The sequence below is a fragment of the Ovis aries genome, chromosome 6, assembly GCF_016772045.2.
Source record: "Ovis aries strain OAR_USU_Benz2616 breed Rambouillet chromosome 6, ARS-UI_Ramb_v3.0, whole genome shotgun sequence".
NCBI classification, from domain to species: Eukaryota; Metazoa; Chordata; class Mammalia; order Artiodactyla; family Bovidae; genus Ovis; species Ovis aries.
This window is the reverse complement of record NC_056059.1, coordinates 19,476,525-19,501,938: the sequence shown is the minus strand read 5'-3', so window position 1 is coordinate 19,501,938 and position 25,414 is coordinate 19,476,525. Positions and strand designations below refer to the sequence as shown.

Below are 25,414 nucleotides of genomic sequence, written 5' to 3'. Positions count from 1 at the left end.
GGAACTCTGATCTTGGACTTAGATTCTGCAGAACTGTGAGAAAATGAATTCCTGTTGTGTGAGTGGCCCAGCCGGCAATGTATTCTCATGGCAGCATGAAGACTGATGCCTTGTGCCGTCCTCTTTAAGAAGCTCCCATCTTCCACATTCTGTTTTTGGTGTTCATGTACCAGGCACTGTACAGGGTTTTTTTTCTTAAGTTAAATGATGCTGATCACTTAATCCAGTGAACAGACTTGAGAACTCACTGTGTGCCAGAAATCAGTCTATACTGGGGATACGGCAGAGAATGAGACCATATCCTGCCCTCAGGGAGTTTATACCCTAGTGGAGAAGAACGGAAACAGCACTGGTGAGGGAAGTCTGGGGCCCCAAGGCAAGTCATGTTCCACATGAGAGATTTAAAATTTCTTTCCCTTCTCTTAAACGAACAGATCAGTGAACATCTCCATGACCATAACCAACAGGAAGAAACCCTTTCTCTTCTCTTTTATAAAGTTGCCAAATTTAACACAAATGAGATTCACAATCTGTGAAAAAGCTAACTAAAGGCTTTAAAAAAAAAAAAAAACTGTCCAAGCAAAGAAAGAAAAGGAAAGAATTGCTTCAGGAGATTATACAATAAACAACTTGTCAGACCAATGTTGGGAAAGCAACCCAGCCCTTCCACATGCATGCCTAGCCAAACTGCCAAATTCTGAGAGCCACGGTCTCCTTGCTGTGGTGCAGTCTGGAAACCCTCTGGGAGGTAAGCTGGGGTAGAGTTACCCTTCTCTCAGTGGTCAGTGTCTGGCAGTGTCCATTGACCAACATCTGAAAATCCTTTTGTGTGTGTGTGTGTGTGTGTGTGTTTTGTCTAATTTTTCAGTTGTTTGTGATGTGTATTCATTTCCTAGGACTGCTGTAAAAATCTACAAACTGGGTGGCTGAAAACAACAGAAAACTATAGCAATGTATTCTGCCATCGTTCTGGAGGCCAGAAATATGAAACTAAGGTGTCAAAGGTCATGCCTTCTGAAGGTTCTAATGGAGACTCCTCTTCTAGCTTCTGGGGGCTGTTTTGGTGTCCCTAGAGTGTTCTGGCATCAGCTCCATCTCTGCCTCCATCCTCACACCACCTTTCCTCTGTGTGCCTGTGCTAACTCCCTTCGTTTCTCTTGCATAAAGACAGTGGTGACATGTAGGGCCCACCTACATAATCTCCTCATCTTCAAATTCTCAATTTATACATCTGAAAGTAAGGCAACATTTCTTTCTTTTTTTTTTTTCAAGGAAGGTAACATTTACTAGCCTAGGGATTAGGAATTGATATCTTTGGAGGGACATGATTCATCCTATTACAAGATGTAAGAGTAGATTAGGCCCCTGTTTTTCCGTTTTGTCCAGAAGCAGAAGACTGGTGGGGAAGTACAGCATGGGGTAAGAAAAAGGCGTATGGAATGAGGAAGAAAGAAATCCTAGAGATTTTGTCCTCCAAATAATCTGTTTAAACATTTTTTTACTGAATATCTAGTATGTGTTGAGGACACAGGATTGAACAAAATATCCTTGCCTTCACGGAGCTAAGAATAGAATGGAATTAAGGTCTAGGAAATGCAATGGTTGGTGAACAAGTGTCTGGAATTTATCCTAAATTAGTCTACTAAATCCTCACAAGATGAGCATTATTGCCTCTATCTTATGGATTGGAAAACTGGCTTTCAAAAGGGTCTAGTGACTTGCCCAATGTCACTGAGTCAGTGAGTTGTAGAGTTGGGAATTGAAGCCCAGTCTGGCTAACTCTAGAGTGAGGTCCTTCCAATGACCCTACAAGGCTTCCCTGTCAACTAGTTTAGACAGTAAGAATCATGTTTTTTGGACTCAAGGCTCACTTCTTTATTTATGAGGTAAAGCTTTCTGACCCAGGGGAAGGTCTAATTGGTTTCACAAAATGGGCAATAGAAGCCATAACTGGAAATATCCATTACTTGATAACTATTTCCACTATTAGTCTGAAAACGAAGGATGTTGTATCTCACCACTAGGTTATATGAGATCATGAATGAGCAAAATATGATTAGGATTGATTAGGAAGAGACACACGGAATGGGAACCCAGCCCAATAGTTAACATTCCACTACTGACATCAGGCCAGAAAACTTTTCAACTTAGGAGCAACACAGCCAATTTAAATAAGTCTCTCAAACTCTAAGGTACCTCCCTACCTGCTCTACCCCCCACCTCTACCACTGTGCTCTGCCAGATTTGTGAGGCCATTTCTAAGGAAGGAAAAGTATCCTAGCGGATAGCCTGCCTCTGTCAACAATGAACCTGCTATTCTTGCGATCCTTTCTTCTTGGGTCCTCCGTAAGATAAAAGGGAAAGTTGTTTACCATCTACTGCAGTACCTGGCATCCAATGTCGGTGACATCGATACGGGAGGATAAGAGAGCTCATTCCAGGTGAAATGGATGATACTGCTTGGCCTGTTTATCACCCAGCACGAGGGGAGGAAGGAAGAGAAACAGGGAGGATGGAGCAACGCGCCTGACAAAGGGATGGGTGAGCCGTGCCAACAGCCATCCCTTCCCAGGACACCAAAGAAGCCATTGTTACCGATTCTGCTTTTGCCTCCACAGGAGATGTGATCTCAGTTTAGAGGCTTATTTCCACTGCAGAACTATGCAGTCCATCCTGACCCAGGGGAGCCTGGAGATCAACATGCCCGGCCAGCCCCTGCTGGGACGCGGGCTCCAGTGAATCTCCATCACACATGGTGTTTCTGCACCCCTCAGGGTGGCCTCCACTGCTTCCTACAACTCTTGGGTCTCTGTGTCAAAACGGTGGAGCTTGAGATGTGGTGGACCACTTATCCTGTCCCCTGGCTCCATTTTATGTGGTCAGGGTTCCAGCGTTCAGGCTCCCTTCATCAAAATTGACGGAGAGGCAGGTGGCAGGAAGATTTTGTTGCTTTGGATTCTCTGGCAGCTGGGCAGCTGGAGAGGTACTTGAGGCTGAGTTCCCTGGAGACTGAGCTCCACACAGATCTTGGCACTGGGAAACATTTATATTCTTTGACTCGCCTGCTACTTGCTGGAGGAAATCCAGTTGCAAGTTGGGAAGGAAAGATAGCAAGCAAGATGGGGTTTGTATTACACGAGCCAGGGGCACAGAGACAAGAAGCAGAGGGCATGGGGCCACTGAGAGGAATTTTAGAGTCCTTGTCTCATGTCTTGATGCCCCAGGGGAAGTGATATACCCACTAGGAACCAGTGCTGACTAATGCCTGGAGACTGCACTTTTAAGCTGATGGAGTCTGGGATGAATAAATATAACACGTGAACACACCCCCTACCCTTCTGGCCAATGTTAATTTTCTAAAAAAAATACCTCCTGGAGAGAGAGTGCCCCCAGATACCCAGTAGCTTAAAAAGTAGCAAGATGAGTGTTAAGCTGACATCTCAGGAAGGAGGCAGCTCCATAAGTTGAGAAGATGTTTAGCGTGGGTTTCAGGCACCCCAGGCCAAATAAACAGGCCCTGAACTTCCTGGCAGCCCCAGCCAAAGTCTGCACCAATTCTTCTGTTAAACGAAACTGAAGGGTGCGATTAACAATTTCCGTGACTTGGACTTCATTGCCTTCAAAGTTACAAGAGGGTAAACAAGTAGGAAAGAAAAGGGAGATGCTGGTTCAGAGGAGGAGGAATAAGTCCAACCACAGGGAAAGCGGTCAGAAATGTGATATCCTTTTCGTGAGAGCCCAGGGAGACCCCAAATTGCCAAACCACTGCATCCGAGGAGGCACTGCTTGGGACTGGAGCTTCCAGCAGACTTGAAAGGGCTCATTTGTTTTACCAGGGGCTGAAGCTGATGGGGTCATCATCAGAGAAAGCTATGGATCTGACTGATGCTTGGGCAAGCAGTCTTTCCCTGTCATCCAGGAAGCCCTCGGTAATTTCCCACCACAATGTGCCACGCAGACCCCTGTGTGCATGTGTTTGGGGCAGGGTGTAGGGGAAGGGATGGCTCCTCTGTGATTTTAAAACCAAGCTAAGAGTTTTCTTGGCTTGGTGTTTATACCACAGAGTCATCAGAGAGAGGTGAAGGCATCAAAATTTTCTCTGTACTAAAGCCTAACGCTAAAGATGAATTTCTGTTCTTCCTGTAACTCAAGCCTTCCCAGGCCTCACTCTAACAGGATTAGATTCGTGGCAATAGCCTGAACATCACAGGCTTTCTCCCCTCTCCCTTCACTTTCCACTCCTCCCCTACACCCCCTCCCCTGCCAGCTTCATGGCCCCCAGTGAAGTCTCACTGTTTCAGATCCTCCCCAGTGGGGTGTCCTGTGACCTCAGGAACAACCCTTTTATGGTCTTCTGTTCAGGGTTCCCTGGTTGGTGACCGAGAAGCCCCATGAGGGTGGCTGAGCCTCTCCTTACCTCCTCACGGCTCTGGTGTTCTCTACAGTCCAGATTCCGCGGAGGGTCTCCAGTTCCTCGTGGCCCAAATCAGCAGGAGGCTGAGGAGCTGCTGCACTTCCTGAAGTTCTCGCTGGGTGGCGCCACCTCCCCCACCCCGTTCTGTCACTTTTGCCTCCTAGGTAGTGATGATCAAGCTGCCAGGTCACGCATCACCTTATGAGAATGTATCCTTCAGCTTTTGCCTGCAGCCCTCCCTTTTCGTGCAGTGCAGACAAGAATTCAGAAGGCTAGGCAGGCAGATCTGGAGAAGGCGATGGCACCCCACTCCAGTACTCTTGCCTGGAAAATCCCATGGACGGAGGAGCCTGGTAGGCTGCAGTCCACGGGGTTGCGAAGGGTTGGACACAACTGAGCGACTTCACTTTCACTTTTCACTTTCATGCATTGGAGAAGGAAATGGCAACCCACTCCAGTGTTCTTGCCTGGAGAATCCCAGGGACGGGGGAGCCTGGTGGGCTGCCGTCTATGGGGTCGCACAGAGTCGGACACAACTGAAGTGACTTAGCAGCAGCAGGCAGGCAGATCAGCCTTCTCAAACGTTAGTATTTATTAGAATCACCTGGAGGCTTTGTGAAGCCCGTCTGGGTATTAAGCCCAGACTTTCTGATTTTGCAAGTTTGGAGTGGGACTCCAGATTTACATTTCTAATGAATTCCCTGATGATGCTGAGGCTGCTGATCTGAAGACCACACTGTGAGAACCCCAGTTCTAGATCAGCACTGGGCTGACCCAGGGCTCCTGTCCCACCCACTGTCTTGCTGGTGGCTCCTGTCCACCAACAGGACGGATATGCCTGGACATATGTGGATCTTTGGAGAGGGTCCAATTTAGGTTCAAGCTCCAATACCATCAATGAAGAGGAGAAAATGCTGATCCTCCTATTTTTGCTTTTAAAGCAACATTACTTGCCTGGATTATGGCAATTGAGGATTTGACTTAGGAATTTCAAACTTGTGATTTACGTGCGAATGGGGCTTCCCTGGTGGCTCAGGCAAAAAAGAATTTGCCTGCATTGTAGGAGACCTGGGTTCAATCCCTGGGTTGGGAAGAGCCCGTGGAGGAGGGCATGGAAACCCATTCCAGTATTTTTGCCTGGAGAGTGCCATGGACAGAGGAGCCTGGCAGGATGCAGTCCATGGGGTCACAAAGAGTTGGACATGACAATAACTAACATTATGCGTGAATGGTTGAACAACACCATCCTGGGGGTGGGGTGGGTGGGGCTCGCTTAAATGTTGAAGATAACCATTTGTGTGGCCTTCTCCCTCACCACAGAGAGCAGTAATTTGGGGGATGGCCAGGTTTTTCTCTTGGTGAATTGATAAAGCTAGTGATGGTGGGAGGTCTGAATGATGAAATAAGAGAAGCTGTAAAGCCAGGGAGAGGAATGGGGGGAAGAGGATGAAATAGATGCCTTCACACGTCCAGTCTTTGAGGAATACACTCAGAGCTATTGTTTCATTGTGGATTAAATGGGCTTAGTGCAAAAGGGCATTCCTGGGAGTCTAAACCATGTCAACTGTTTCTGTGTTATGAGAAGATGCAAACTAACTTACCTGCAAACTGGAACTCAACTTGCTGCAAATTAGAGATTTCAGCAAATGTGTTGAAGTTCTTTTGTCAGATGAACATTCTGGTGCTCTCACATATTTATCATCTGTCATGCTATGGGAGAAGCACACATTAAATCTGGCACTTGCTAGGCTGTTGAATTATTGCTGTTATGATTGGGTTTCCCACGTCTTTCCCATGGAATTACAGAGCTCATCACTATGGCATCTGCTGGGCCTGCGATGGATCAAAGCGAAAGTTAGGATGGAAAAGCGAGGCTCCTGGAGACAGCTTATCTAGCGTGAAGTCTGCTCTTCTGGTTTGTCCCAACTTTGCAGTTTGGCAGCAATGGGACAGGCACAGAGCTCTGGGAAAGGAAGTGTGTGAAAGCTGAATCTCCCCAATGTCATGAACCCCCGGGATCTCCAAGGTCATCTCATTTAATTCCTCTATACTGCAGATGAGAAACTGACATCCAGAGAGTCAATAACCACACGGCCTGAGTGTGGCCACCTGGAGCCAGTTTGGGGCTTAAGCCATGGAGCTGCTTCAAGCTGGCCTCCTGCAGAGTGTCCAGTGGCCCACCAGGGCTTGAGGAAGCTAGCATGTGCTAGGTGAGATCAGTTTAGCAAATGCTAGCTTAATCGTTAAATGAGTATCTTTTTGGTAGAGTCCTCTTAAGCTTTAGTATAAGATATGTGAGTCTCCAAGAGAGGATATGGTAGACAGCTTCTTGTTTCCCCTCAGCATTTGGCACAAGTAACACTCTGCGGCATTCCCTTTGGGAAATACTATATCATGTACATAGTTCTTAAAGAGACCTCACTGGATCCATGCCCTTTAGAACAGTGCAGAAGGGCCTGCATCTGTGTCCTTCCACAGCACAGGCAGCTTGCCCCTCGCACGTCCTCCATTGCTCCCCTCTTCCAGCTCTGGGCATTCTTTTCTTCTGCCAGCACCGCCCCTCTCGTCTACCCCCACTAGGTTTCAGCAACACCGTCTCCTGTCACCTCAGCAAACCCAGGCCTCTCTCTGCCTTCTTGCTCCACAATGAGCTGCCTCCTGTGGCCATCTTCTAACACCTCCGTAGGCACTGCTGGTAGCTGCTCCTTCTCTTTGTATTTCTAGCCCCTCCTGGGCCCATAGACACCGTGAATAAAGGACACTGCTTCTATTAGCCAAGAAATGCATCTTGCTTGCCCCGTTTCACCACTGCTTACATTCAATAGCACGAGAATTTAGGAAAAGCACACACCAGCATGGGCACATGGTGTCTTATATTATTAATAATATTAGCTGCCCTGAATTAAGTCTTTCCTGTGTGCCAGGCACTTTGATAAGTGCTTTACATACGCGATTGCACTTGTCTTCACCATAGCCCTGTGAAACACACATGATTATTAAACCTGCTTGACAGAGACATAAACTGAGGCTCAGTAACATTAACTGTCAGAGGTCACAGCCAGGAAAGGAAAAGTCAGGTTCCCACCTAATGACTTCATGTACGCTCTGTTGAAGCACCTCCTACTGTTCTGAGCATCCTGTCCACATGAAATGTCCAGTCACTCCTCCAACCAGTACAGATGTGTTTAAACAGATCGAGGTATACTTAGGGAAGAAATTCCTATATGATCTGCCAGTAAGTTTTCTTAAGGAAATAATATAGAGCAACAATAAAGAATTAACCAGCTAAATTTTAGCTCCAGTTTAGTACGTGTTTGTAATAAGAGATACATTTAAGGTCGTTTTTAAACTTAAACATCCCAATAGAAAATTTGTTTCAAGGAATCCCTGTGTACATATTTTTTTAGATTAAGCAATTAGACTGCTTCTAGAGCAGAAACAGAGAGTAACAATGTCGTGAGTTAAAATTTCTTCCCTTTTTCCAGAGCCTATGCATCCTCAGATAGTCAAAATACTAACTTATTACTTTGTTATTGTTTAGTCACTCAGTTGTGTCTGACTCTTTGCCACCCCATGGACTGTAGCCCACCAGGCTCCTCTGTCCTTGGGATCTCCCAGGCAAGAATACTGGAGTGGGTTGCCATTTCCTCCTCCAGGGGATATTCCCTGACCCAGGGATTGAACCCACGTCTCCTGCATTAGGAGGAGGGTTCTTTACCACTGCATTGGCGGCAGTAATAAGTTGAAAGTCCCAATTTACTACTAATATTAGAAATAATGTAATAATAATTTATTACTGATATCAATAATTAAGCAGCAGAGGAAAGATTTATCATGACACTTACGTGCTCAGTGGCGTCAGAATTATGTACTAATCTGCGCAAGAGCTGAGGTGCCCGGGAAGGCGTGCCGTCACCACCTGCAGCAGAATCAACTTGCGGTGCTTTTAGGAAACAGATGCATGTTGAGGACAAAGGCAAGAACAGTGTCGGCAACAGGCAGAGGCTAAAACGGAATTTCAGCTTGCCCCTCAATACAACTGACTCAAAATAGGACCCTTGAAATTGAGAAGTCAGAGCTAGGGGGAAGCCAGCTCTGGAGGCAGGATTGCACAGCTCCTCACAGTCGCAGGGCAGGTGTTCCACAAGGGTTCAGTGCAGGAGCAGCAGCAGCTAGCCGCTGCTGTGTCTTTCTTTTGAGCAGGCAATTGCCCGACGGCTCTCAAGACGCCTGGCAAATAACTCCAGAAGCAGGTTCTGTTTCCCCAAGGATCAGCAAGAACTGCACGGAATTCCACGGTGCCCAGTGCATGGCTGTTTAACATGCACAGCTTCCTGCTGGCCCTTATTTCAGGGTGAGCTTCAGAAAGAGAGGACCCTATTTCCTTCTTCTTCTCTGGGCCTGGTCATGCCCACTGTAAGCCTTAACATTTTTTTTCTGTCTTGGCTAGTTAATTCCCACATAATGAGTGGAAAAAGACCTCAAGCATGGAGACATCATGAAATTGTGCTTCTAAAGGTGAGCTAATGATGAGGTAAAAAGCTTTCCTCTGGCAGGTTAACAATAAATGGTATAAAAATAGCTACTTCTATTTTTATGTGCTCTACGTGCTAAGCACTGTGTGCCTCGCAATCATTTTTCCCTTTATTCCTCATGCCAGCCTACAATGCAGGCACTGATCAACAATGTTTAACAGATTAGGAAACTGAGGCTGAGACAGAACTTGTTCAAGGTCACACATTCAGCAAGTGGCAAAGTGCTGAAGTCCAAAGTACTAGAGCCCCCCAACCCCCAATCTTGAGAAGTGGTCTCATTATGGAGAGCCCTGGCTCACAAGGAAGTGCCTGGCCCAGCTTTGCTGAGCACGCAGAACAAGTGTATAACCTGTGCCGCAAGGTTATATCAGTGGTCTCTTTTCAAATTCCTTTGCATGTGTCAGCCCTTCTAACAGGGACCATGTCTACCTCTTTAATATCACTCACTGCCTATCCTAGGATGCAGGCACATGCCTGGTACTTAATGAATCATCGTTGATTGATGCTTTTTATTGTAAACAATGATTCTCTCCATTTGTTCAATAGACACACACTGAAGCCCACTTCTGTGCTGATGATGTTCTAGTTCCTGTGGGAAATAGCAGAATGAAAATGCTACTCAACTTGCCCTCAAAGAAACAACTTTGGAACCAAAAGAACACCAAGAGCTAAGCAATACATATGACAGGGTTGGGTTAGAAAGTGTCATCACTGTTTGAAAAGGGACTAATACACAACCTGGGTAAGCAAGGCCAACAACTCTAGCCATATCTACTATGATTTTATGCCTCATAAGTAAGTCTGCTGCTGCTAAGTCACTGCAGTCGTGTCCAACTCTGTGCGACCTCATAGATGGCAGCCCATCAGGCTCCCCTGTCCCTGGGATTCTCTAGGCAAGAACACTGGAGTGGGTTGCCATTTCCTTCTCCAGCGCATGAAAGTGAAAAGTGAAAGGGAATTTGCTCAGTCGTGTCTGACCCTTAGCGACCCCATGGACTGCAGCCCACCAGGCTCCTCCATCCATGGGATTTTCCAGGCAAGAGTACTGGAGTGGGGTGCCATTGCCTTCTCTGCATAACTAAGTCTAGACATAGCTTTTTTTTTTTTTAAGTCAGGGTCATATCCAGTAACAGTCTAAATTTGTACTCCAAACCCCAGTACTCCATCATGCTGCTTATTCATACTAATAGATTCTTGTTCTGTTGTGATCCTACTCATTTAAAATGGGCACCACTCTCTCCTTAAAATAGCTGTCAGGTATGTATTCAATTTACTTCTTTCCTCTGTAAGGACAAATGGCTGTGGATCTCACACGGATGCTATGGAGCAGAATGACCTTCAGCGGGTAGAGATAAACAAGAGCTGCTTTTCATCTCGCAACCATTGATTTTCTGCAAGGCAAACCACAAAGCTGCTTTGAAGTTCAGGAGAGAGCTGCAAGGGAAGAAGGAGATAAAACTGAAGGGAAGAGTGGATTTGAAATGAAGTTAATCTCTATCATCGAGGTGTAGATGACTATTGGCAAAGCTGAAACTGGCAGATTTTATCAAGAGAGAATAATTTAGATTATTCTTAAAAGAGGGTATTTTAAGTTGCTAAAACTGGGTTAGGGGAAGGGGAGTGTAGAAAACAAAGAGAAACCTGAAAAGATCTTGGATAAAACTTATTGACTTAGCAAAGATAGTTGCTTTTCACCAAACAGTAGCCAATGTGTAATGTACAATCTTATCACCATTCATAGAGCCTTCCCCTTGTGTATATTGTATAATAGGACCATATTTATGGATTGTAAGAGTAATCATTATTGTGTCAAATTTCTTATTTAAAAACAACATGGTAGATAAAAATTTGGCTTGATGGTTTTATAGAACAGTTAGGACTTTTATAAAAATTGTGAACATGTTTGAGTAACACTTTTCCTTTTATAAAATGCTTTTTCATGAGCTCCAGCATAAGCCTGGGAGACAGGCTGGATCAGAGCTCTTATTCCTGTTTCATATATGAGGAACTTGAGCCTTAGAGAGCCTCAGTGAACTGCACAGGGGCATGCTGACAGCCACGGTGGGAAGGCAGAAGATTCCAGATTTTCTTACTCTTGGTCTCCCTGTGTGTGTTGTTGCTTCAGTCATGTCCAACTCTTTGAGACCCCACGGACTGTAGCCCACCAAGCTCCTCTGTCCATGGGATTCTCCCGGCAAGAATAGTGGAGTGGGTTGCCATGCCCTCCTCCAGGGGATCTTCCTGACTCAGGGGTCGAACCCGCGTCTCTTACGTCTCTTGCATTGGCAGGTGGGGTTTTCACCACTAGCGCCACCTGGGAAGCCTGTGAAGGTGAAGGTGAAGTCGCTCAGTCGTGTCCGACTCTGCGACCCCATGGACTATAGCCTACCAGGCTCCTCCGTCCATGGGATTCTCCAGGCAAGAGTACTGGAGTGGGTTGCCATTTCCTTCTCCAGGGGATCTTCCCAACCCAGGGATCAAACCCAGGTCTCCCGCATTGGAGGCAGACGCTTTAACCTCTGAGCCACCAGGGAAGCCTGGGTCTCCCTGTATGCTACCTCTAATCTATGGTTTCTTAAGGGAGAGGAAAACTCTCTTTTCTTTTCCTCTTTCCAAACCTGCACTTTCTCTCAGGGTGGTCTTCTGACAATTCTTTATGCGATAGTGTTGGGATCTTGAAACATATTAATATTTCTTATTGTTGAGGTGTCTGGAGGTTGAATTCTGATGGGAGGTTGGGAGGCCCTCCTCTGAAGACAGCCACAGGGGACGGAGGTTGAGCTTCCTAAATAGTGCTGCAGGAAGTGAGATTTACCAGAATTCTGGGGGGCTTAAGGGTACTTAGCGTTGCGAAAGGAAGGATCCTTGAGAAAGTTCAACCCCTCTCTTAACCGTAAGCACTAAACAGTTGCCAGCCAATCTGAAACCCCAGCCCAGAATTCTTCCTCATTCCAGCCTTCCAAGATCTAGGTAAACAAAAATATACATGCCATGTCAGGGGCAAGGTGTCATTGAGGAGTTAAGATATCACCTACCCTTGAGATATTGATAGCTGAATCACAGATGTGCTCTCACAGGGCAACAAAAACATGACTGGGGCCAAGGCGTGTCAGCTGTAGTGTCTGTGTTGGGAATGACAGATTTTAGAGCTGCCAGTGGGATCCTTTGGTAATTTTTATACAACTAATTTGTATCAGATATTTAACAGCATTTTGTTCAGATCCTAGAAATCATCTTTTTGTTCTAGCTGGTAAGTAATAATGCTCTAATAAAATTTGAATCAGTCTTTACAATAAATGCAAATGCCTAGCACCTTTTTAAAAGGCTCAGTTAATAATGTCCTAGGCAGGACAAGGTAATTCCAAGGGCTAAATAATTGCAATAATTTCCTCATTAATTTATGTTTTTTTATTTAATTGAATTAATTTAGCTGATAGTAATGAACTTCAATATGAATTTTTATATTACTTCACTTAATCAAAAGGGGCAGTTTTAAATTCATTTCAGGATGTTAATAATAACTAAAGAATTAATTATTTATAAGGCACTTAATAAAGTCAGCTTCAGCTTGAGCTATTGTCATCTTATGGGATAGTTTCTGTATACATATGTAACGTCTTGCTTTATGTTAAGTTATAAAAGTCACCGCTGCAATTTTAAAATAGTTGTGATATTGTTGCATAAGATTCATGTTAAAATTACATTTCCAGAACTTACAGTGAAATGAGTTGGTTAAGATGTAAATTATTTATTAAAATCATCTCCTTTATTTCATTCACTTATACATATGCACTTTAAAAAATGTGATTTAGAAGTAAACATATTTTGGAATATGTACTTAAATGCCTAATCGGCACATTTCATGCTCAATAGATTTCATAAAGTATTAGTTAATCAGCAGCCCGATAAATAAATACTATAGGTATATTTATTTCTGAACTAGTTCTTCTGAATTAGGTCTTTTCCGTTACCTGGGATGCTGTTAGACTTAATCCCTGTAGGATCCATATTAGTTAATTTAATGTAAGAAGTGGGAGGGCTAGTTTTAAAAATTATCTTGGTACCAGGAAAACACTCACCTCAGGCATCATTTTAGGCACCAAATAGTTGTATAAATCAAGACTACCTGGTATCAACATTAGGGCATGCTGATATGAAAAAAATTCTTGTTACAAACTAAATATAGATAAACCACAATTTAGGGTGACTATCCAGTCATTGCTGTAGTAGCCCCAAAGTAGGGGTGAAAAACTTTTTAACACTGATCAGCCTCCACCAGATTAATTTGAGAAAGTACAGAACTCAAACTAACCTCCTAGCTCTGAATCAATCTTTTTTTTTTTTTCTACACAGAGATAAATAGATAAATCACTGGAAGTTGATTCTTCCTATTTCTACTAGTTTCTCATGGTGGGGCCTTCGCGCCAAGCCATATCTCAGGAAGGCCTCTGCAGAGCACGTGAAGAACAGGTGTGACAACACTTCTGGGACAAGAACCTCCTTTATAAACAGGAATCAGGCTCAGAATAAGGAGTTAATACGATCACACTGAGTTTTGGTCACTGCCTCCTGCACAATGTTACAAACCTCCATCCATAGTTCCTCATATACTCGGTCTGCCAGATCTAATCCCTTAAATCTAATTGTCACCTCCACTGTATAATAATACGGGACTTGATTTTGGTCATACCTAAATGGTCTAGTGGTTTTCCCTACTTCCTTCAATTTAAGCCTGATTTTGCAATAAGGAGGTTCATGATCTATGCCACAGGCAGCTCCATGCAAATAGAAGGGGGAAAAGTGGAAGCAGTGACAGATTGCATTTTCTTGGGCTCCAAAATCACTGCGGATGGTGACTGTAGCCATGAAATTAAAAGATGCTTGCTCCTTGGAAGAAAAGCTATGACAAACCTAGACAGCATATTAAAAACGAGAGACATCGCTTTGTCAGCAAAGGTCCATCTAGTCAAAAGTTACGGGTTTTCCAGTAGTCATCTACAGATGTGAGAGTTGGACCATAAAGAAAGCTGAGAGCAGAATTGATGCTTTTGAATTGTGGTGCTGGAGGACCCTTGAGTCCCCTGGACTGCAAGGAGATTAACTCAGTGACTCCTAAAGGAAATCAACCCTGAATATTCATTGGAAGGACTGAGGCTCAAGCTGAAGCTCTAAAACTTTGGCCATCTGATGCAAAGAGCCTACTCATCAGAACACACCCTGATGCTGGGAAAGATTGATGGTAGGAGAAGGGGGCGACAGAGGATGGGATGGTTAGATAGCATCACTGACTCAATGGACATGAATTTGTCCAAATCCCAGCAGATAGTGGAGGACAGAGGAACCTGGCGTGCTGCAGTCCATGGGGTCACAAAGAGTCAGACATGACTTAGAGACTGAAGAAAAACAAATGTTCGTACTGACCACTGCATTAGATGTTTTATCCTGTAATCTTGTATTGCCATACATAATTAATGATGGAGTGTGAGCACAGAGATTGCTTTTAATCCTTATTATATATTGAAATAAAATATTCTCTTATTGGATGTACATTAGTATGCAAATTACTCTTTGTGTCATTTGGGCTCAATCCAGTGATCATATTCCTTCCATGCCTTTCAGGTTGTTAATAACCCGATGTGAAATTTATGGAAATGAATGCATGGTACATGAGATTATTAATGATCTTAAAGATAATTTTAGAAAAGACACAATATCTGACAAGTAATAAATTATCAAGATTGTTTACCTCAGACATAAAATTAATTTTTTTAAGATAGCAAACTATCTGACCTATGACTGCACTGACTATATGACTTAACTGATCTCTGACCTAACTAAAGTGTATTTCTTCTCTTTTATGATTAATAGGCCTAGAAACTAGCTAACTAACCTCTTTCCTTGTAGTCCCTCTCTTTGGCTTTCCACATGTGACTGGGAGGCTGATACAAGGACTTCTCCAGTTCTTCAAGCCTGGTGCCTAGCAAAGATATAGAAGGCAAAGGTTAAAGGCCAACTTTGACCTGGTATGTCAAGGACTTGACTCTTTATAGAAACGCTGTAGAAGTGTTTTCTGGGTAATACTCTCTCGGAGTTGAAGAGGTAACTTAATATATAGCAGGAGTTCCTAAGAACAGTGGTTCTTCCCTCAGTTTGGGGGAATGCAGGTACTTGTGTTTCTTTTCTTGGAAATCTTTACTATTTTGTGAGTGAATATGGAAGGGGCAGTGAGAGGCATCTGCTAGGAGTTAACACTAAGTGACACTTCTACATTATACAGTTAACAGTGAGCTTAGTCAACATTTTTTGTGCTTTATTTTCATATCCTATGCATAATATGACATAGGCCTGACCTAAATTTGTCCTGTAATAAGTGTGTGATGGGTCAAAATTGGTGTTTTTTACCTTCTCCATTGGTATGTTGTAGACAGAGAGATGTGTTAAGAATCAGGAAAGCAGAACTGTAATTCTGGATCTTTTACTAGCTATGTGATTTGCACAAAATCATTTCACTTATTGTTTGGGTGCTTGGATTGGATGATCTTTAAATTTATCTTCATGATTTATAATCTACAGATAATATACTGAGCATAGGATGGTTAAAATCAGTACCTTTCTGGTAAATATTATTAACTGGCTTTCAAAAAAATAAAACTGAGTGAAAAGAAAGCCATGTTTCATGATGTCTGTCTATTTCTAAATACTTCTGCCACGGCCAGTTTGAAGCTACCAAGGTCACTGTATGTGGAACTGGGAAGAAATGGGCACATTTAGCAGTTCCAAGCCCCTAGGAACAGTTCTAACAAACTCTAAACCTGAAAACAGTAAATTATTCTACCATAAAAGACTGAAGAGTATGCAAATAGAGTTGAGAAGAATTAATAATGGTAAAAAAAAAAAACCTTCCAGCATTAATGAGAAAATTAATGCATGGACTGTCTCAATTTTTAATACTTAAATGTCATGCTGTTACAGCTTTTAATTTATTTTTTAAATTTAAATTTATTTAAATTGGAGGCTAATTACTTTACAATATTGTATTGGTTCTGCCACACATCAACATGAATCCACCACAGGCGTACATGTGTTTCCCATCCTGAACCCCCCTCCCTCCTCCCTCCCCATACCATGCCTCCGGGTCATCCCAGTGCACCAGCCCCAAGCATCCTGTATCCTGTATCGAACCTGGACTGGCGATTCATTTCTTATATGATATTATATGTTTCCATGACATTCCCCCAAATCATCCCACCCTCTCCCTCTTCCACAGAGTCCAAAAGACTGTTCTATACATTTGTGTCTCTTTTGCTGTCTCGCATACAGGGTTATCATTACCATCTTTCTAAATTTCATATATATGTGTTAGTATATTGTATTGGTGATTTTCCTTCTGGCTTATAGGCTCCAGTTTCATCCACCTCATTAGAACTCATTCAAATGTATTTTTTTTAATGGCTAAGTAATACTCCATTGTGTATATGTACCACAGCTTTCTTATCCATTCATCTGCCAATGGACATCTAGGTTGCTTCCATGTCCTGGCTATTATAAACAGTGCTGCAATGAACATTGGGGTACATGTGTCTCTCTCAATTCTGGTTTCCTCGGTATGTATGCCCAGCAGTGGGACTGCTGGGTCATAAGGCAGTTCTATTTCCAGTTTTTTAAGGAATCTCCACACTGTTCTCCATAGTAGCTGTACTAGTTTGCATTCCCACCAACAGTGTAAGAGGCTTCCCTTTTCTCCATACCCTCTCCAGCATTTATTGCTTGTAGACTTTTGGATCACAGCCATTCTGACTGGCGTGAAATGGTACCTCACTGTGGTTTTGATTTGCATTTCTCTGATAATGAGTGATGCTGAGCATCTTTTCATGTGTTTGTTAGCCATCTGTATGTCTTCTTTAGAGAAATGTCTGTTTAGTTCTTTGGCCCATTTTTTGATTGGGTCATTTATTTTTCTGGAATTGAGCTGCAGGAGTTGCTTGTATATTTTTGAGATTAGTTCTTTGTCAGTTGCTATTATTATAACGGCTTTTTAAAAGATTGGTGGGCCATGTGATGTTTTTCAGAAAAGTCACAGCTACCTATTACGATAATAATAGTTTCAAAAGTTGACTCTTGCAGTGTGGCAACAAGCAGTATTTAGAATCTGATCTAAAGCTTTAAATGCATTTGCTATAGCTCCAAGATTAGTCTTAAGCCAAGACAGGACAGTGTTTACATCTCCATCACCCTGAAGATTAGTACATGATATCAAGGAATGCCGGCAATACTGTACCTGGGCACCTGGGCACTGCTTATAGGCCACTGTGAGCATTAGAACAGAGCGGTATTGAAATGCTGCAAACAATGAAAACTAAAAATGAGTCCTCTCAAAGGGTGGAGAAAAGATATCAAAGATCATCACTCCAAGAGGAGGCATGAGGCCTGGAAGTCACTAGTACCAGCTACAAATATAATAGTCTATCTATAGAATATGGACTTTGCCAAGAGCCAGTTTTAGTCTTCATGTGACAAGCACCTATCATAAGATATTAACAAGAAAATTACTCAGAGAAGATAAAAATACATGTTTTAACTTAAAAAAAAACACCAGCTAACTTTTAAAATAGCTTATTTCTATTAGAACTAGTACACATTGAACACTCGAAAAATCTATCATAATATCATTTTGCTTCCACTCTGTGGCTTAATGAATGATCAAGAAAAATGCATTATTTGGTTAAAAATAGGCATATGGAGAGCCAGCAAGTATACCAGTGAGAGGACTATTGACTTTGACAGAGTGAAACACCCAGAACCCATGGCAGTCAAGGCAGCAACTTCCCTCCTTGTAGTGGATTTCACCAGATAAGACTATTGCCGGAGGTTTTGCTATTAATTTCTAAGGAAGTATTTTTTTTAGTAACTATTTGGAGGAAGAAACAAAGGAGTCAAACAAATATCTGGTACTATGTTTTCCAGAAGTGAAAAGTGAAAGTGAAGTTGCTCAGTCATGTCCGACTCTTTGTGACCCCATGGACTATAGTTTCCCAGGCTCCTCCGTCCGTGGGATTTTCCAGGCAAGAGTACTGGAGTGGGATGCCATTGCCTTCTCCAGAGGATCTTCCCGACCCAGGGATCGAACCTGGGTCTCCCGCTTTGTAGGCAGAGTCTTTACCATCTGAGCCACTAGGGAAGTCCAGAATATTGATATAATTCATTGCTCTGTTTTTAAAAAAATGTATTATTTTTTGGCTGTGCTGGGTCTCTGTCGCGGAGCCAGAGCACTGTCTAGTTGTGGAATGCAGGCTTCTCACTGTGGTGGCTTCTCTTGTTGCAGAGAACGGGTTCTAGGGCGCGAGGGCTTCAGGAGTTGCGGCTCCCGAGCTCTAGAGGACAGGATCAGTAGCTGCAGAGCACACACTTCCCTGCAGCATCTAGGATCTTCCCAGATCAGGGATCAGACCTGTATCTCTTGCATTGGCAGGCAGATTCTTTACCACTGAGCCACCAGCCTCCTTTTTAAATAGTCAGATAAACACATGCCCTAAAGCCTGTCCTAGTATGGGGACTTAATTTAGCCTTTCCATTGAATGTCTTCATCTGTGTATAACAGATGTCTTCCCTCAAAATATCAGGCCATGACCATCTTCCCTATAGTTTCCCTGATTTGGCTCAAAGCCATCTCTAATCATTTCATGGAGCAAAGAGTTCTCTGAAACTGTCACTTTGTAAAGGAGTCTTAGTACCCACTCCTTACCAGAAGACCCAAGGCCTCTATCCCTATGACCTTCAGCTCCTAGGGCCTATATTGATATCTGATATCCCAGCTCCTCTTCATAGCTGACATCAGAAATTTGTTTAATTCTTTCAGTCTTGGTTAAGTATGAGATATTTTTATTAATATTTCTAAATTTACCATTTCTATGTTTTGGAAAGTGGATGCAACCAGCTTAGTTTATCCTGTTGTATAGAATTTTAGAATTGGGTGAAATATTAGAGGTCTTATCTTTACTCCATGAATTGAAATTTCAATTTATTTGTATATCATCAGGTACCAGATGAGTTTGGCACTTGAAAAAAATTACTCGGATTTCTTATATTCATATCAAATCTCTAAGCTTGAGATTCAATTCTACATATAGCAAGTATCGCCAGTGTACTGGGCTGCTGAAGATAACAAAAGGTATAAATTATAGACTCTGACTTTAAAGGGAGCTCATATTTTAAAAATAAGGGTTCCAAATGTGGACAGATAATTGTAAAATGATGTAATAAGTCTATTACTAGAAGCATGAATGGAATGCTTTGATAGACTTGAGGCTCACTGCAGCACACTGAAGTCAGAGAAAACTGGAGACCATGCTACTGGTGCTAGATTATGAAGAATCTGTAAATGTGTGTGTGTGTGCGTGTGTATAGAGCTGGCGGTGGTAATAAGGACATTCCAGGCCAGAGGGAAGAGACTGCTGATGCCAAAATAAACAGTGCTGATAGTGACTGTGTAGGAGTCAAAAATATATTAAAAAGGATCTCTACAAGTCATGGGCTATATAGGGTTTAATTCAACAAACAGTTGTAAGGTCAACTTTGTGGAAACCATCTGCCATCGAAAAACATACCTTGCATGTAGATGTGGCAGGGATTGTATGCTTCTTTATTTTACTGTTGAGAATATTAAATATTATTCATAATTTGAATGTTTTAAAAAACCTTCCAAGTTTTTCAAAATAAGCCTAAATGTATCATTTTAAGAAAGAACAAATGCAAAGTTGTAATGGGGGCTGGCCACTATTATGTTTTCACATAGCCACCCTCACAACTCAGGTCTTCACCCTCTCTCACTACCTACCACCCTATTCAGTTCACATCTCTGCTCCTCCTTTCTCTGCCTTTTCAGGAAGGCAAAGTTAAGACTCAGAAGCACTTCTCCCAAATAATCATCAGTGCTACACTGATTATGCAGTCAAATAAGTCATCAAAGACTGAAGGAATCGATAGGATGACTTATTTTCCTAATCAGGGTAGATGATGGTAAATGCTGTTAGAGGAATCATGGTAAAATTTTCTTTTCTCATTAATTCTCATATTTTTCTTTGTATATATTCCATGGAGATCACAGAATGATACAACCATTGATTATGTCAGTGTCTTGCAAGGAGAAGTATTTTATTTGGTGAATGACTGAATATAAGTTAATTGAGCAAAAAGCCCAACACAGCTGCTGGGACAACTTGACATCTACATGCAAGAATGAAGTTGGCTACTTATCTCACTCCTCACATAAAAATCAAATTAAAGATCTTGGGAGGGGGTCAATGGGGAATGCCTGCTCATAGGTAGAGGATTTCTTCTTTGGGTTTTGAAAATGTTCTGAAATTAACAGTGATTACTGCACAGGCTTGTGAATCTACTAAAATACATGGATTATCATTCTAAAAGGGTGAATTTTAAGATATATAAATTATATCTGAATAAAAAATACAGATGACAAAAAAACCCCAAAACAAACTGCAGTTATAAAACCATAGTCTGGAAAGTTGGACTGAGGTTCTTACTGAAATATTCTACTTACGTAGTCCTAATACTGAAAAGAGGAATACAAGTTAAAGATAAAAGAACATGTTTTAGTTAAAAAAAATTGAAAATAGTCAAAAAAGATATACCGTATTTTAATAATTTTAATATGCATATTTTTCACATTTCTGAAATGGAAATGAGTCCTATAATTGATAGGGTGTCACAGTTTACTTGGCTGCATTTTTCTTTCTTCATGGTGCATAAAACTGTGATATAGCTTAGATTCAATGAAATGTTTGATTTTTAGAATCATGTGGCAGAGGCTGCCAGCTGTCCTTCAATGTGTTCTCCTCTTCCTAAACAGTAATAAAAATTTGAACTGGGTAAATGACTGCCCAGTCAAAACTATATTTCAAGTTTTCTTGATAGCTAATTGCGGCCACATGCCTAAGTTCTGGCTAATAGTATGTATGCAGACGTAACATGTGCAACTTCTGGTTTGTGCCCTTAAAGAGAAGGAACATGCCCTCCCTTCTCTTCTTTTTCCTCCTCCCTCCTCTGAGATTCCCTTCCTTCCAAACTGCAGACGTGATAGTGGGAGTTGAATAGCCATCCTGATCTATGAGATAGAAACCCAGTGCTGAGGGTGGTAGATCAATGAAAAAAGACACCTGAGTTCTTAATAACTATGAATCCAATACTCTAGCCCTACATTGACTCTGTAGGGTGTTACACGAGAGAAAAATAAAGTTCTATTTTGTCTAAGTCACTCTTATTTTTAGTGTCTTAGCTACAGAAGCTGAACAATATATAATATGAGTAGTTTCTGACTGTCATTTTTTTAGAACTGTTATTACTTTCTCCGATGGGCTAAATAATGCTCCCTCTAAACACACATACGTCTGGGCCAAAAGTGAGTTACCAAATGTAACATGTACTTAAAAGGAATGTATGGTGAATAGCTTTTCACTTTTCTTTATCATGGAAGAATGATTTCAGCCCACATTCAGTCTATATTTCTAAAGAATACCTCTGTTAGGACTGTCTGTTCAGTGCTGTGGGGAGACAGCCTTTTCAGTGCAACAAGATTTCTTGATAATGCTAAGCCTGCCTCGTCAGTTGAATTCTTCTGGCTTTGTGTTGATGGGGTAAAAATACATGATCGGATTTCACCATTAAGAAAATTCTTTCAGCAATACATGTACAGTCAAGTTTGATTCCTGGATAGCTGAACATTTGGGTCATGCGTTTTAAAAAATAAATGTCTCATGACAAAACTTTATGAAGATGTAACAATCTGGAAGTCTAGCTCTGTCAGAGAGGCAAGGGTGTAGACAGTTGTGCTGTGGGGGGTGAGGCTACTCTGTCCTTTTAACAGCCATGCTCTTGTTCTTCATATCTGAGGAGAAGGAACGGTGAGGAGGCCTGTGGGCTTGATTTTATTAATGCCACCATCTAGAATACAGATTCTTGGATATTTCATCTTCACAAGATGAGCTGCAAACTGAAAAAAAAAAAAAGGACAAATTTATAAAGGATACACAAAATCGATATCTGTCTAATCCCATTTTTTTCTCAAGCTGCCCCACTCCAGTACTCTTGCCTGGAAAATGCCATGGGCGGAGGAGCCTGGTAGGCTGCAGTTCATGGGGTTGCAAAGAGTCGGACACGACTGAGCAACTTTACTTTCACTTTTCACTTTCATGCATTGGAGAAGGAAATGGCAACCCACTCCAGTGTTCTTGCCTGGAGAATCCCGGGGACGGGGGAGCCTGGTGGGCTGCCGTCTATGGGGTCGCACAGAGTCAGACACAACTGAAGTGACTTAGCAGCAGCAGCAGCAACAGACAAAACAATGGTGATATCACTGCTGTCACTGTTCTATCAACGAATCATTAGTTTAGTTTTTAATATAAATTAAATCCCTCTTTCAAATGTATTCATGCTATGGTATAAATGTGTCTCTTTAGTTCTCTTTTAAACTTGTTTGAATAGGCAGTAAATATACATGGTAAACAGTTCTAACAATATAAAAGGGTAAGCAGTGAGACCTAAACTCCTCTTACATTTCTTCTTAGTCCCCAACCCCAGAAATCATCAACATTCCTATTTTTCCTATATCCTTCCAGTGATTGCCAAAACATTCTCAAATCTATATTTTGAACAATTTTTATAGTATTTTCAACATATTAGTTATTGCAAATGTGCACAATATCCCAGAGAGGGCCAATGTTGTTTAGCTGCTAAGTCATGTCTGACTCTTCTGTGACGCTATGGACTGTAACCCTCCAGGCTCCTCTGTCCATGGGATTTCCCAGGCAAGAATACTGGAGCACATTGCAATTCCTTTCTCTAGGGGATCTTCCTGGATGAAGGACAGAACCCATGTCTCCTTCACTGGCAGGTGGATTCTTTACTGCTGAGCTACCAGGGAAGGGAAGGTCCATAAACTGGTTCTAACATGTTTTTGGAGCAACTGCAATGAACAATTTGAGACTATAAACTTGGAATAAATAGGAAGGACTGATCTAAGAAGTCTTCTAGATGCCTATCAAAGCAGGGCTTTGAAAAATTATCAAGACATACACACATCTCACTGGCTTGCCCATGTCTATGTATCCAGGATCATTGATTATCTTTCTCTAGTCCTTGTACTTGAGTTGTGGACTGCAATCAGTCCCCTGATAGGGATCACTTTAGGACTCAGAGTCTTTTTTTTGTTGTACACTGTTGGAAACAGGCTCCAGCTCCCACCAACTCCTGGGTTTTAGTGTCTCCTCAAAACAATCCCCTTCCCACCTGCCTAATTTCTACTTATTTCCCTACTCAGGCAATTCCTTGTCTAGGAGCCAAGTTCGCATTAGGAGATCCTCTTCTCAGCCCCCAGGTTTTTTGTGCAAATCTTTATCTTTGGCTTACATCAATGTAAATTGCCTATTTAAGAGTCTGCTTCTCTAGCAAACTGTAAACTCCTCTAGGACAGTGACAGTGTTGCTTATGTTTATTTTTTTGGCCACACTGTATGGCATGTAGTTCCTTGACTAGAGATCGAACCTGTGCCCCTTCCCGTGGAAGCGCAGAGTCTTAACCATTGGACCGCCTGGGAAGTTCCCCGTATCTTTTTATCTCTAATGGCCTGGATATGGCAGGGACTCAATATATACCTATTGATCTGAACTAAACTATGATACAGGACTAATAACTGAGGGCAAAAGAGTGAAGTAGAGAAGGTTTTCTTGGGCTCTCTGGCATTCCCTCTCTATATGTGGTGTCCTGTTCCTCCTCCTTGGGTGTTTGTGTCCTCACGTTCTTCTCAATTACTTTATCATAAGCTGATCTCAGATCCTTCAAGAAGAATGACTAATACTTGCTCACAATGCTATTGTCTCTTGGGAGTATTTGAAGCTCATCTGAAGCTTAATATTGGTGGAATCTCAAGCCAGCAGTCTTGACTTTATGGCTCAAGAGAATCAGCTGAGTGGTTTGGTCAGGGTAACTTCGAGGCCTCACTCAGAGATTCTGCTAATAAGCAATAGATCTGGGCTCAGAAATGTGTTTTTTTTGTTGTTGTTGTTGTTTTGTTTTTAAACAAACACCATTAGATGATTCTAAAGCAGGTCTGTGGACAATATTTTCAAAAATACTATCTTAAGCCCAAAGGATAAAGGTATTGGTAAGCAGGTAAAACAGATGTTGCTGGATTTGGATCTTAGCAATTTTCAGAACAACTCACAGAAATGGACCTCAGTATTGCTGACCCCACTTATCTTCTTCATTTCTATAGAGCCTTAAGAGATTCAAAGGCCATGTACCTTTCAAACCCTACGCTTTTCCAGAGACACTGAGGGTCTCCTTAATAGTAGTTAATGTTGAAGAGAAAAAGTGCCCCTTGATCCAAAAGGTATCACGTGAGCTAGAGTGCAAAGGGATCTGATCTTCATCCTGTTCTTCCTGCTTATTTATCCTTGAACCCCATCCTTCAGAACAGAGGCACCAGACTCATCTGCCCTGAGTCACTGCAGGCAGCAAGCCCCCGGTACTATATGATTACTGAAACACCTTGGCTTCATTCTTCCACATGCAGTGATACAATTACCATTTAGGTCGAAATTCTAAAATAAACATACCATTACTCAAAAGGTCTTGTGGATAAGCAGTCTTAGCGTTCAGTACTTTCAAAACACTGCAGAACTCAGAAAATGAGTAAGACAGGACTTACTGTACATTTAACTAATCTCTCTGAAACTCTGCTGTAGAGCTGGAAAGCTCCCACTGTTATTTTAAGAGGAAGGACATAACAAGTAGGTTACTATTGAGCTGGAAAATGGTAAAGGCGAAGCAAGCAGAACTGAGCATTTTATAACAATCAGACTGCTGCGATGTGGGAGGTCTAAGAAGAAAAGCAGAAATGCAGCAACAAGGAGATGGCACATGTTTAGGTGCCTTGAAAAGAGGCAAGCCTGTGCTTAAGAAAGAGAGCAAGTGTTGAATTTTTGGGTTAAGATTATGAGTTCTGCTCCTCCAGTCCTCTGCTTGTTGTTCCAATGATCCACGCAACATACTTGGCCCTAACAGTGAAGCCATGATAGCATCTTTCCACTTCTGTGACAGAAACAGCTCTTCTCCATCTATTCCTTCCTTCCTTCATTTATGTATCAATCAAACATTTCATTGAACACCCACGAAGTACCAGGCACTGTTGCAGTTTCTGCAGTGCTTACAGTGGAGGAGACAGTAACAATATTCAGCAGTATTGCTATTATACAAGCAGAAGTTCAAGGCACTTCTGTATTTAACAGAAGTTTGGAGGGGGACCTGTTGCCCTCTCCCCACTACTCTTTCATTAGTGATACCTGGAGGGAATGAGAACCCAGGTGTGATGGCCACAGGCATTGTACTGATCTTTGAGGCTACAGCTGGGCAGGTTAGGGAGGAAAGAAAGCGCTATGAATTCATGTGTGAA

At 42.3% G+C, this 25,414-nt stretch overlaps 1 protein-coding gene and 1 long non-coding RNA gene across 2 annotated transcripts in view; one reads left to right on the top strand and one right to left on the bottom strand.

Annotated features, from left to right (window-relative positions):
* Positions 1–609: 609 nt before the first annotated feature.
* On the top strand, positions 610–14,496 carry LOC132659999 (uncharacterized). Its single transcript, XR_009601135.1, has 4 exons — positions 610–748; positions 8,618–8,768; positions 8,865–8,932; positions 9,496–14,496. It is a non-coding gene; the product is annotated as an uncharacterized LOC132659999 (long non-coding RNA).
* A 6,098-nt stretch (positions 14,497–20,594) lies between these two features.
* TBCK (TBC1 domain containing kinase) overlaps positions 20,595–25,414 on the bottom strand; it is a 216,323-nt gene continuing 211,503 nt past the window's right edge. The window contains exon 26 of the mRNA XM_027971381.3: positions 20,595–21,955. Coding sequence (XP_027827182.2) covers positions 21,845–21,955 — 111 coding nt within the window. The 3' untranslated portion in view covers positions 20,595–21,844. The remainder of the gene's footprint in view (positions 21,956–25,414) is intronic.